Genomic DNA, 14545 nt, shown 5'->3' on the forward strand with positions numbered 1-14545 from the left:
TCAAACTTGAGAAATATGAATCATTTTAAGAAAAGTAAAAATATTCTTCAAGATTCAAAACAAAATGGTTTACTTGCCATACGCGATTAATAACTGATTTTGCAGTATATATCGCCATATTTCTATTATGTTTCTAGCGCAATAATTGCTTTTTGTGGGGGTATATTTTCACCTCCTTTTGTTAATTTACATGGGTTGAAGAGTGTAAATAACTTTCTTTGTTCCATTCATAAAATTTTGATTTTAAATACATTTTATTTTTTTTTATGAAAATTGGCATACATCTGCAAGCATGCTTCTTTAACAATAATAAAAAACAAAGGGAAAATGGCATTATATGAACAAAATAGTTCTTGCATTATCAGCGTTTTAACAAAACCTTATTTAAATATAAACAACTGTGGAATGGCATGCAGGGCATTGATTTAACAACTGCCGCACGCGTTTATGATATCTCGTGGTTGTTTCTATCACTTAATGTAATGGTGCATGTCAAAAATGTAATAACACCAGGTGTATTTTAAAGCTTTATTTGTGAATATAGCAATAAAAATAACATTAAAACAGAGTTATTTATTCGCTGTCGCATTTTTATTGTTCATTTCCTTTTGACTTAAACTGAAAGTCTCAGTCTCATTAAAGTGTCGTCTGTTTCAAAATATTATTTGGATCTTTAAACCCCCGTGAAAATACAATGGACTAGTCCAGTTCAAATCAAGGCAAGTCAACACAATAAATCGGCAGGACAGGAAAATTGAGGTTAATGAAGTAGATCTATTAGTATAATTAAAATATGCAATTTCCTTTGTCTGATTTTTTTTACAAATACACAAATAAAATGCAAAATATAATTATTGATGACAGCGTTATTACTGAGTTTAAAAGAAATGCGTGCGTGCGTGCATGTGTGTGTGTGTGTATGTGTGTGTGCTCCTGTTAACCTCACATGGCAAGGTCAGTGTGTCAACTAATGCAAAGTGAGGTTTAACCTACATTGTGAGGTAGAAAAAGTGCTACCTTAGAACTTAGTCTTCCCTCTTAGAGTTATATTATGTTTAGGAGCCTAAAAAAAATGCTGTATAGAAATAAGGTTAAGTTTAGGTAAAGGAACGCATTAGGGTAAGTTTAGGGGTAAGGGTTATAATAAGAGTGCGTGCGTGCGTGTGTTTGTGTATGTGTGTGCGTGGGTGGTTTTTTTTTTTGTTCTTTTTTCTTTTTTACCATATTCATCATCTGAAGATACTGCCAGTCTGTAAAGAAATAAAACAAAATCAATTGAATGATGATTTCTGAGTCACACACGATTCAATTTTTTTGTTTCAATAGTTATACATGTATATTTATTAAATAATAGATATACACGCTAATATGTTTATACACGCTAAAACTTCATTTGAATTTATGAAAAACATTCGTGCAGCAGAAGTTCTAATAAATATAAACTGTGCGTTCGCGAAGACTATCCTTTTCAAATACATTGCTATGACAAAATGGTTACAAGTATCCTTTAAAATACATTATTTAACCCATTACTTCATGAGCATTTTGTGAAAAATGGCAGTTTTCAGTGAAAAGTATCCCGTTACTAGTTCAAATTGTTGTAAAACTATAAAAACTGCTTCAATACTAATCAAACTTGGCACAAATGTTATCTGGACAATTGCATTTGTAACAACATACTCAGGCTTAAATTTCCTGTTACCATGGCAACTCAAATGAAATGGCATCTCAAAATTGCCAAAAATCATTATTTTGCATTGATTTTTTCCAACAAAATTTATTTCAAAGTGCTGCAACTTCTCAATGGATTGAAATAGAGTCAGATGCTTTTCAGCGTTGGTTACACGTTACATTTTGATCGATCTTGGGTTATTTTTAGCCTCTCACAAGTCCAAAGTTTTCTTGGCGATGAGGGGGACTCCGTCCCCGTTTAAACTCCCGAACAGAAGGGGCACATCCCCCTTCTAGCAACCCCCTGATGTATCTTCTCGTTGGGGGCCGCGCCGAAAAAGTGGTCACTTTTTTTACCAACATTTCTCAAACGAAAACATGTGTTGGGGCCCAAACAGGACATTTTTCACTATTTGAGGGGGGGGGGGGGTCGAAAATGCGTTGTTTCGCGTAAATATGAGGTAAAGGGTTAACAAAAAATGATGAAAATACCTGAAATTACCCGAAATCGCGTTTCTCCATGTTTAAATATGGCCTAACATATAAATTTGAAGAAAAATTGTTGTTTTGTAAAAAAAATATTGTTTTCATAATCAAAAAATGATGAAAATACCTGAAATTACCAAAAATCGCGTTTTTCCATGTTTAAACATGGCCCAACATATAAATTTGAAGAAAAATTGTTGTTTTGTAAAAAAAAAATATTTTTTTCATTAATTCAATAAACACATGATATTATGACATTTCTAATGTGCCTCTTCTGGAAATGTTCTGTGAGAAATCTGTAGAAGTGTTGCATGATCAACTACATTTGTACATGCAAATAGTATCCACAGTGAGTCACTATGCTAATGTCTTTTTAGGAGAAATTTTAAAATGAGCAGCGAGTGAATGGCGAACAGTGCAGATCATGATCAAACAGCACGAATGTGTTGGCTGATCTTCGTCTGCACTGTTTGTGGTGTCGTTATATGTCGCACTTGCCGCTAAATGTCTCACTTGTCGCTAAATGTCGCACCATTGCCGTTAAATGCCGCAAAATCTTCTTCCGTTTGATGTCGTTAAATGTCACACGATTTTCCCCAATCTCCTACGAAGTGATCTCCCCTTATCAGTACATATTTATATATATTAAGTAACTTTGGACACTAAAGGAATGTCCCGATCCATCTGCCATTTAAGATGAAAAATGTTTTATTAAAACGGATTGGTCAATAATTAGCACTTTTTTCCAGAAATATTTAAAACATTGATATAAAAAAACATAGAAACGTATCATTTCGTTTCCCTACAAAATATTTATTGAATAAAAAATGTTTATCTAGTTCTACATGATTTAATATCTCATTTATATGATGAATTACGAATTGTTTGTTCTTAAACATTTTATTATCAACAAGGAGGCTAATTTTCACAGATAAAATTTGTTTATATACAACATTAGTAACTCAAACCAGTCAGGTATCAATTTTTTTTTTATCTTTTTAAGTTTGCTATAAAAAATTTCGAAAGATCATATTTAATTTCTTGGAAAAGTTTAAGTTTTCGGTTTTTGCATTTTTGCCAATATACGCATTTACCTTCTATATTCGACTTTTTCTACTTGTAATAGAAATGGTAATGTGATGGGATGCAAGAAAAAAAAATAGATTACATTCTTGTAAGTCAAATCTAAACCTGCTGAATTTGCAAAATTCACTTTTCAAGTCCATTTTTTAAGTACTGACTATCAATCTTGGAGTATCAAAAAAAAAAGACTTTCTTAAGTTAGTCAGCCATAAGTACAGAGCCGCTTCAGTCTGCACGGATGTACAACCTGGCTTTCATGTATCTCTATACTGGTAAATTCATTTCGGTTCCAGCAGTGTCATATTTACACAATTACTTTTGATCTAAGCTCATTCGAAGTTTCAACAAATTCTATTGTACAGTTTTCATTTTGTATATCTATGTAACTAGCTTAAGCCTTTAAACTTTAATTTGTTAAATTTCACAAGATGGAAAAGTCACAAAGCGAAGAAACTGTTTTCATTACACACAGTTAGCGTTATTTCAAAACAAACGAAGTCCATGAAATCAATGCCGTTTCATGTTGCAATATAAATAGGAAGAATAAACCTACTTCTATGAACAAAACAGTGAGTGACAAAGCTAAGGCGTACTTACATACATAGGAAAGTTTGGCCGTAGTGTCAACTAAAAGCTCTTTCGATGCATTTTTCGATGAATTTAGATATTGCGACATTTAACGGTAGTGTTTTGACATTTAGCTGTAAGGAAAAATGGTGCGACATTTAACGTCATCATAGTGATATTTAACGGCAATATATTTTGAGACATTTAACGACGGTTGCGACATTTCGCGGCAATAGCGCGACATTTAGCGGCAACTGCGACATTTAGCGTCGTTCTCATGGGTTATATTCGTTGCCGGCAGCAGCCTTACGGGTAAGGAAAAATACTTACTTAGAAATGTGTGAGAACGAAGCACACAACCATTAGAATCAACGACACAAAAACTGTCCTGGTAGCTCCTGTAAAGTGTACAAAAATTATGGATTAAAATAATTGAACAATTAAAAAATTAAAATTGAACGTAGCAAACTGGGTGAATCAGTATTTTTCGGACGCTTTGATTTTTTTTGTCCCACTGTTGTAAATTTAGAAGCAAGGTGAACTTTTTCACTGTTAATAAACAAGTATATACATGTACTTCCTGTTATACTTCCTGTTATCGCAAGAAAGGTTCAAGTTGAAATATTAGGCTCACAAGCGAAAGTAACAAGTGTTTGTAATCGCCAGACAGGGTACACATTAAACTATATAGGTTCGCCAAACCGGACACAGTGATTTTGGTTATGAACTGTGTTTTTCGGTCTGAGTAGAAGCGTTGAGATGATGCCTACGTAAAATATTTAGATTATTACAGAAAATTATAAGACCTTTTTCACAGTGTATATCCAGTAACGAGTTATATGGCAAGTAAACGGACCAAAATGTCTTATCCTTAAATCAAATTAAAAGAAATGAATAAGCGCATACGACTGCTATGACATTATACTTTAACTAGCATTACAATTTCTTCCAGGATTATGTTTACTTTTTTAGATAAATCACGACAATGACGACCTGACTAATGTTTTGAAGGCGATGTTTATGTTTTCGTCGAAATTAATAAATACAATAATTACTCAAGACCGATGAGGACATTCAACTTCATGAATTCCCGATTTCATCTTCATAAATTCACAATATCATTTTCACGAAGTCACGGTTTCAACTTCATCGTGAATTCGTGAAGTTGAAATCGTAAATTCGTGAAGCTGAAATCGTGAATTCACTAAAATGAAATCGTGAATTTTTGAAATTGAAAACATGATTTCATGAACTTAAAATCGTGAACTCACGAATTTGAATTCGTGAAGTTGAAATCGTGAACTCACGAATTTGAATTCGTGAAGTTGAAAGTGTGAATTCATGAAGTTTAAATCGTGAATTCGTGAAGTGGATATCGTGAATTCATGAACTTGAAATCGTGAATTCGTAAAGTTGAAATCGTGAATACGTGAAGATGATATCGTGAATTTACGACGAAGCTGAATTCGTGAATTTTTTAAGCTGGAATCGTGAATTCATGAAGTTGAAATAGTGAATTCGTAAATTTGAAACCGTGAGTTCATGAAGTTGAAATCGTGAATTCGTGAAGTTGAAATTGTTAATTCATTAACTTGAAATCGTGAATTCGTGAAGCTGAAATTGTGATTCGCGAAGCTGAAGTCGTGAACTCGTGAATTCCGTATGTTGAAAACGTGAATTAACGAAATTAAAATTGTGAATTCACGAAGATGAAATCCGGAAATCATAAAGTTGAATGTCCTTGCTAGTGTTTCGTATGCATTTAAAATCTGATTCCCTTCATATTCGGAATACTTTAAACATTTGTTAAATTACTAGTGTCATATAACACTATAGAAAGAAGCAGGTAAAATAAGATTCAGCTACTTTTAATGAGATAGCCTGCCTTGCCTCGGTGCATCATTAACATATTTGGCATTATTTTGCTAATTTAGTGTAATATAACACCGGTAGTTGGGTTCACCGGGTATCTAAGATCATTATATAATACATGTATAAACGTTATTGCATTTAAACTGGGACAAAAAAAATAGAATATTGACCTAGATTTAAAGTTATCGCATGGATTGGTCTTTCTTACAAACCCATTTTATATTCAGTACGCTTTCAAACTGTATTGATATATATGAAACACTCATTCATTTACTTTCCGTGGTGCTCGTTTCGGCCACAGGATTGCCCAATTCTGCGTTACTTTTGCACGATGTTTGCGTAATTTGCTCTCTCCTGCGTTAATGGATATACACGGTGTTTTTACACCAAATTACCACTGGCAAAATGAAGCATTTCCCTCCAATTAGCAAAAATTATATTGAAATTTGTTGTGTTTAAAATTTTCTAAATTATGAATGACCAAGATATCTCACTTAGTCAATAATAAGTTATAACCGAATCAAGAGGGGATGGCCTTAGGGGGTCATCATACATTAACACAAAAACTAGTCAAAACCAGTATTTTATTTTTACTTGAATATGCATATTATGTTGTCCTTGACCCGCGCAACAATTTGTACACATAAATAAAGCAAAACAACTATTACTTTCTTTTTAATATTATAGATCTGGTTTTCGTTATTCTAGCATGCCCAATTGAGATAATGCGCATTATGAGCCACGCCATGACAAAATCAACATAGTGCGTTTGCGACCAGCATGGTTCCAGACCAGCCTGCGCATCCGCGCAGTCTGATCAAGATCCATGCGGTTCGCTTACAAACCCTATTACAAGTAGAGAAACATTAATTTTCTTATAGATATTAAACAATATGATCTTAAAATTGACAAAAATTTGTAAATACATGTATGTGCAAAACACTTTACCGTTTGTCGTACAGTTGTCTGCCCCTGCGTATGTAAGTTTAACGTTTTGCTTCACCCAAAAGGTTGCCTTTTCCTTCACAATTGTACATCTGCAATAATTATGATGTTTATAATAATAATGTGTTTCTGAATGATGATTGTATGCATTCACCATTTGCAATGATACTCGCAATCCGCGATGATAACTGACTATCCGTAATAATAACTGACCGTCGGCAATGATAACTGACGGTCGGCAATAATAACTGACCGCCCACAATGATAACGATGATAACTGATAATCCGCAATGATAACAGACCGTCCGCAATGATAACTGACCGTCGGCAATGATAACTGACCGTCCACAATTATAACTGATCATCCGCAATGATAACTGACCATCCGAAATGAAACTGACCGTCAACAATGATAATTGAGTACATGTATTTGCAATGATAATTGACCATCCGCAATTATTAATGACCATCCTCAATGATAACTGACCATTCGCAATGATCATGAAAATTGTACATGCTTATACTGTATGTTTACCACTGCTATATTTCAAAGGTAAGTTTTTATCTGCAATAATGCAAAACTATGCGCAAATGATAAATCACTTGCCCCTCAATATTGTTGGTTCGAATCCCGCCATGGGTTTTTTTTTATTATAAAACCTTGAAAATGGCGGACATGTCGAATTTTCACGGGCGCAGAGTCTTGGAGAGATTAAAATAGCATTATAAGACGTACACAATGAATGCTGGGCTCGTGAAGCCTTCATTTGGTGTCCATTTCAGTACTGCTGACGTTTTGTCGTTCCTGTCAGTATGTGTTAGAGAGGCTTTCTGAAATTGTTATTTTACATGCTAGAAATTGCATACTGATTTGCATGAATACAGGAATATTGATATACATGTTGTATATATTTTGAAATTATTCTTTATAAATAATTATAATTATATTTATTGTGAAAGGAAAATCGAAGCTAGATTTTTAGATACATGTATATCAATAATCATTTATTTAAATCTTGGACAAAATATATTTTTGTACCAGTTTAGATTAAGTCATATTTTAAGACGTATAAAACCGAATTTTTACACTTTTAAACTCTTTTTATGACAGAAAAAATAACCATAGTTTACACGTATACATACCCCAGAACATTCATTCTTCGTTCCCACATTGGAATTTCCTGACGTCAAGTTACCGGATGTTTCGTATGTATCTACTGCAGTCCTTGCCTGACAAAGGAATCCCCTAAACATCTCTCCATTAGACTTTCCCATTATTGTTACTATAAATAGCAAATTGCTCTGTTAAAATTGTAAATAATCAAGTTTTATTTCACTGGCGAATAATTTCGATTTTTGAAAACTTTTATGAAATCCATCTGCCCATTTTTTTCCCATTTGTTACTTCTTTTACTTTTGTTTCTTTTTTCCGATTTATGTTTCAACATTTTTGTTCATGAACGTTGGTCCTTTTATTTACTTATAAAAATGTAAACTTAAATTATATATGTATAATAAAAACCACACCATACCAGAAGAAGAAAATGTTACTACTTGAGATGACAAAAAAAAGAATAAAGTAAAAAAACACGAAATAACCAAAAAATAGAACATTTTTTATCCATTCTCTTTACTGTATATGCATGTGTGTTAATTTTTCATGCACTATAGCATAGTACTGCACGGTTTATCGTCGGCCTTTGTGATTACATGTATACTCCTACGTATTTGAATTCGAACCATGCATTATTCTACAATAACGCACTCAAAATTGATATCCATCTCCCAAATACAAGCTTACCAGTCACTTCTTTGTTCGGACAGTATGTCGCAGACGACAATTTGATATCATATATGGAGTCGTTGGTTTGAGCAACTGAAGGTGAGTGACCAACTGGAATCATAGCATCGCATGCTCCGCTAGGAGCTCCATTGGGGTAGGCCTCTAAGAAACCGAGTTGTACCGCAGCCAGAAGCCAAATTCCCAGCATAGATATTGCTATAGCCATGTTGTCAACTGCATAATTGAGGAAGAAAAACAAATATGGTTAACTGTTTTTAAATGGATGTTCATGGAAACTCGGCATAAAAACATCCGAGAATGAATTTGAATGCCTGGTGCCGTGTTCATTTAAGCTGCATAAGATTTTGAGAAAAACAAAAAGATTCAAGGTAAAATTAATAATTTCCATGTTGTTAGCGATATATGACCAGTATCTTTTTACAATATTTCTACTGCGTTACTAACGCAATACTGGCTATTTTGCATATCTGACCTCATTTTGGTAATTTATTTTGGCTACAAGTACTGTTTTCAATGTAAAAAAATGTTTCTTTGTTCGCTTTGCAATATCTTACTTTTAAACATGTTTTTCTTAATTTTCATGAAAATTTGCATGCATCTTGAGACGTGCTGTTTTAGGATCATGATCAAAATTTAAAAAAACTACCAAAATTAAAAACTATAAAATTCTCCGTTGTTTATCCCAAAAGAATATGATTTTCAATTTTTACTTGATAAAAGTGGACTTAAAATATCATGTTTATGAAATTTTAGAATAATTTTATTATTACTTTACAAAATATTGGCATTTAATAGTAATTCAAAACATTGATCTTGATCCATTTTTTTATTCAATTATTCTTGTATTTGTAATTTTATTCCTCATTTTTATCCATAAATAGGATTCTATCTTTGCTTGTAAAGGAATTTTTAACATTTGGTTTATGTAACAATAAAGGGCTCTGGCGATTTTTTAAACGAAGGGACCGAAAAATTTTGTTTTCAAGTTGAGGTCTTGGCAAATAACTTGAGTACAAAATTTCAGATCATTCGCTAAATCCACTTCCTTGAATGATCCTTTTTGCTGCGCAAATTGAACCCAAACTGGAAAGCGTTGTTAATATACAAGAAAGTTTATTTTCCAATTATAGAATTTTTTAAATGTCGGGCTTATGTGAGAATGAGTGTACAATGCCTCAAATCAGCCTTAAAATCGCATAAAAATTGGATTATCAATTTAACACTGAGCATATTTATGTATTATCTATTGCATAGTTTTCTATTTTAAGTACACTAGTTGATTTATGAAAGAACGTCAAATTTTATTATTTTAGACTAATTGACCTCAGTGGAGTACCTTTAAATTGTAATCCAATTCAATCAATTTCAGTTTCTCAAAGCAATGAAAATAATACAAAGATTATTTGATCCTAATCTTAATTTGTTTTCTTAGTAAACGGTTTGAACAAGCTTATTCAGATGCTTAAAAAATTTTGATTTGTTACATGTTCATTTTATTTACTATTAAACGCGATATCTTTAATGTGAATATAACATGAAAAAAGTAAAGTACAAAGGGCTTTTAGAGTAATATTAAGTCAAAAAAATGGTTCGCAGTCAAACTTTCTTTGAATGATCATTTCTGTACCCTATTTTATATGAATTAGAAAGAGTGGCCTTTCGTGAAAGCTGGTATCTGATGATGGTAACTTTGCAGTTTACTTTAACAAAAAGGATCTAAATTAATGGCATATTTTCTATTAGTATGCTTTATAGAGAGGTGGCCTTTTGAGCAAGTTTTTTTTTCTATATAATATTTTATGTACAATGTACAAATACTAACACTTGGTGACTAATTCAAAAGTTTTGCTTAAAACACGCAACCAGTCGTTCATCCACTTTAACAGATATATTTTACAGGAGTGTTCTTTTTTCTTTGCAGTTGACAAAATTCGTGAGGTATTCATTACAAAGTTGATTTAGATAATAATTTCAACGCAAAAAAGAAAGATCCGGTTTCAGCAAGTTAACTGAATAGCGACAATAAACACTGTGTTACACTTTTAAAAAAAGAACGACAAAGAAATACCCGCTTTCATACAGGTAACTGTCAAAGCAAAAAACAAACACTTTATTTCTCCTAAAATATTTATGTAAAAAAATATACATGTTTCTGATTTTGTTTCTCGTACGTATTCACGTTCCTGATCACGTGACATTAAAAATTGACGATGTTTGAAATTTAACGACCTATCTTATTACATTTATGCTTTGGTGTACAACAATGATCTGCATCTTTTCCTATCCTATAAGTATCCGAGGGTTAACACGTTCAACCGGAACACGGCATTAGATGAATGTTCTGCAACGGAAATAACCGAGTAAATACGATTAAATACGATCTATATGACATCAATCACGCGGATACAGATTAGGAAATGACAACTCCGATCAGGATGTTTTAAGAAATTTTCATTAAGTACACACACAAGTATATAAAGAATATACTGCAGTGTAGAAAATATTGAGCCATATGAAAGTGAAATATTAAAATATCAAATTGTCAACTTGAAACTACGAATGTCTTATTCAATCGAAAGCACCGACAACTGCAAACTGCGATCCGGTGCACCTTTAACTTCAAACGACGGTTGTTCTAATTTAAGAAAGAACCTGTTTATGTCCATTCACACTTGAATACATGTATTAGTAAAGTCAAGTGGAAAGAAAACTACCTTTAATATTAGATAAGCAGATCCGAAGATGATAAATATATATGAAATGAAATTAGGCAAAGCCTGTGAACGGGAAGTCGGTCAAAGTCGGTCAAAGTAATCGTTCATTTTTATTACCGCCGTTCTTGGACGGCGATATATACAATTAACAAAATTTGAACAGTTCTACCTGTACACCGCCTGCCTTAAGCCAATCAAAGCGAATAATTTAATATCACATGATATCAAAATGGACGTCAAAAAACTTCAACAAGGGCTGGTAATAGACTCGCCCAACCGCCATGTTTGTCTGGTTACTTATTCGTTCAACAGAAAATACCATTATCAATGTACGAATTCAGTCTTTAAGCTCATAAACACAACAACATGAATCAGAACATTTACAAACATCAATTTTAATATATAGCAAGTAACTGTTGTTAATTACGCAAGTAGCTTATTATTTTTGCCGATTGATGCACTAATTAAGTATTGTAGTCAAACTAAATGTAAAACCCGTTTAGTTATTTTGATATTTTTCTTATGGGCAATCTTCCCAAGATTTTGTACCCACAACAAAAATATCTCAGAATCTAGCTTAGTACGACTAGAACGGAATGGTAGAGTAAATCAAATATTTTTTGTTTGCTTTATTTGTTGACCACACACAATAAAGGAATTAGGCAAGCAATGAAACATCATTTCTATATTCATGGCTGAACGGCGATTCCAAGCATTTTTGGAAATGCTAATATTTGTTATACTGTTTACCGTTTTATAAGTTTCATTCATTATTCCATGAACCGCTTCCGCTTTCACTCGGAACACTTCGAATATTATCATTAAGCCGAAAAGTTGCGAAAAGTCGTTCAGTTATCAGAATACCCAGTCTATTTACATTGAATTACATTGAAAATGGCGGCGCCCAACTAGATATTCTCTGAAAGGTTTAGAAATCTATATGTTTTTGATAGTTTTTTATTTGATTTTTTTTAATAAACACGTGTAGTCTATAGCCGCGCAAGCCAAATCCCTGTTCGCTTTTCCGGCCTTTGACTTCCTTGTAATCAGTAAACAATAAACACGTGAGAAGAATGAGCAAAATAGTATGCTTTTTTTGTATTATGCTAATAAATGATATTATCAAAAAAAGTAATATGAATTATATTTTTGTTGGTGTCCGTAGTTTACCCATTCGGATCGGATCACGGGAGTAAGCCACTTGTAGGTACATGTAGGTAGGTATTCTAGGCATAATGAGGGTCCATCCGCACTGAGAGTACGACCCTGGACATGTCACCATTCATGTCGTTAAATGTTGTTATCAACCAAAAGATGACCAATAAATTTTGAATTCAGTAATTCATTGAATTATAGTTAGTATGTATACGAGTCGATTTTTGTGATGATACTATTTTGATGCACGGGGGGCCAATGAGACGATCATATGCATCATGGAAAAAGTATCATAGTTTGGGGACCTTTCTGTTGAAAACGTGTCAGAGTTAAATCGTATACATATAAAAGCACAGTACGTTACCTTGAAAGCAGGACTATTAGTTACCCGCACTCCAGAGCATGCCCATTGATTGGCTAATATTTGCTGGAGTTTACTTATTGTGACGGAAGAGAAAGGGAAAGCGACAGAAATGTCATTTTCAAATGCTCGTTCATTGGTTCCTTTTTTTCTGGGGTTTCATATTGTGACAACAGGGAGTGTGATTTTATGTTTGACTATGAAACAAAAGAGAAAGAACATCAAAACACTCGGCAATCTTATTAAAACTCGGGGGCTACGCCCCCTCCTACAAATCAGATAGCCTGGTGTTTCGATGTGCTCTTTGTATTACATATCTATTGGATGAGCTTGACTGACTGATAAAAATATGCAACTCTGTAAGTCATTTTGAAATCACCTGAGCATAACTATGGATTATATTGCATTTTTTTTTGTAGTTTATCCATCCGGATCACGGTTAGTAAGCCACTTTAAATTCACCAGTGCATATAAATTATAAAAGTCATGAATTATATAACTATAGTAGGTCACTTATGTAAGAATGAGACTTTCACGTTTCCAGTACTATGCAATCTATAGGAACGTTTCAAAAACTTCTTGATAAAACTTCACTTTATTTAATTTTTTATTTATTAATTAATTAATTAATTTATTTATTTATTTATTTATTTATTTGTTTGTTTGTTTGTTTGTTTGTTTGTTTCTTTTTTTCTTTATTTATTTATTTATTTATTTATTTATTTATTTATTTATTTATTTATTTATTTATTTATTATTTATTTATTTATTTATTTATTTCAGAAACAGGTGAAAAATCCAGAAATTTAGCACGCAAAAAAAAAAAGATCAACAAGCAAGGCACCCAGTAGGTCGCCGAACTAAAAATGCAAGATGGCAAAAGAGCGGGGAAAAAGAGGCGAGGGCATGCAAATTACTGCTACAATTTAATAAGAAAAATAATAGAAAATACCAGAAAATACATCGAAAATAGCCTATACGGGAAATAAAGGGACAAGGACACGCAAACATTAATATCCGGAAAATATATATTATAATAGTTTAAACTGTTGTAATGTTGAAATAACTTGTAGCCCAACCCATTTGCACTATACTTAAATATACATTTGTTTTAAGTCTTATTCATATTTTACATGTATTATATAGTTGCAATAAAATATTATTAAATTAAAAAATATATAATTATAAAAAAAATAGAAAACAGTTGGAAAATAAAAGAATTTCACTGACTAAAAGTATATTCTGACATGGCCATCATAGTATTATCTTAAAATTTAGTGCTTTAATTTCATTAATCTAAAAAATCACCTGTTATTTATTCACTCGAACATTGATGCAAATTTTTTATTTTTTCTAATAAATTAATACACACAAATATAAATGAAATGATAAAATTGTACTCACACGAGTGTTCTTTTTTTCCAATCTATACTAAGTGTTGCGCGATGTAAAAACGTGATAATCACTTAACAAACCTGTGGGAAAATGACTGGATATATGCGGATGTTGCAGGTATGATGGGTAGGGTTAAATTGTAATGGTATACAATTACGTCAGTCAATATTCAGAACAAAATCGAGTACATGCATGGCAAGAGATAAAGACACAAACTCCGACAGTCGTATTGTTTTCAACCACAATATGTGACATGTATGGTGGCTGATTTGGAACGCTTTTGTGCGTCCTGTTGGCGCAGGCGACAACACGACAAAGCGTCAAACGGCGCGTTGTCAGACTTTCTTCTTGTTGTCCTGTCGCTAACGATGCACGCCAAACGGCGCGTTGTCGCGCGGCGTATTGTCGCGATGTCACATTGTCGCTTGGTTTAAATCGAAGGATTGGCTTACAAGCAAAGCGACAGGGCGACATCGCGACAGCGCGCCGCAC

The 14545-nt window shown here is 32.9% G+C and overlaps 1 protein-coding gene across 1 annotated transcript; it reads right to left on the bottom strand.

Moving 5' to 3' along the window:
- Positions 1–514: 514 nt before the first annotated feature.
- LOC132746471 (putative defense protein 3) lies at positions 515–14238 on the bottom strand. Its single transcript, XM_060735647.1, has 7 exons — positions 14063–14238; positions 8426–8641; positions 7768–7907; positions 7361–7455; positions 6628–6716; positions 4138–4205; positions 515–1250 (listed from the first exon to the last, which is right to left on the bottom strand). Exons 2-6 carry the CDS (start codon positions 8631–8633, stop codon positions 4138–4140), a joined length of 600 nt encoding a protein of 199 aa, XP_060591630.1. The 5' UTR covers positions 8634–8641; positions 14063–14238; the 3' UTR covers positions 515–1250.
- Positions 14239–14545: the final 307 nt, after the last annotated feature.

Source organism: Ruditapes philippinarum, unplaced genomic scaffold, assembly GCF_026571515.1.
Source record: "Ruditapes philippinarum isolate M1 unplaced genomic scaffold, ASM2657151v2 ctg612_1_1_1_1, whole genome shotgun sequence".
NCBI lineage: Eukaryota > Metazoa > Mollusca > Bivalvia > Venerida > Veneridae > Ruditapes > Ruditapes philippinarum.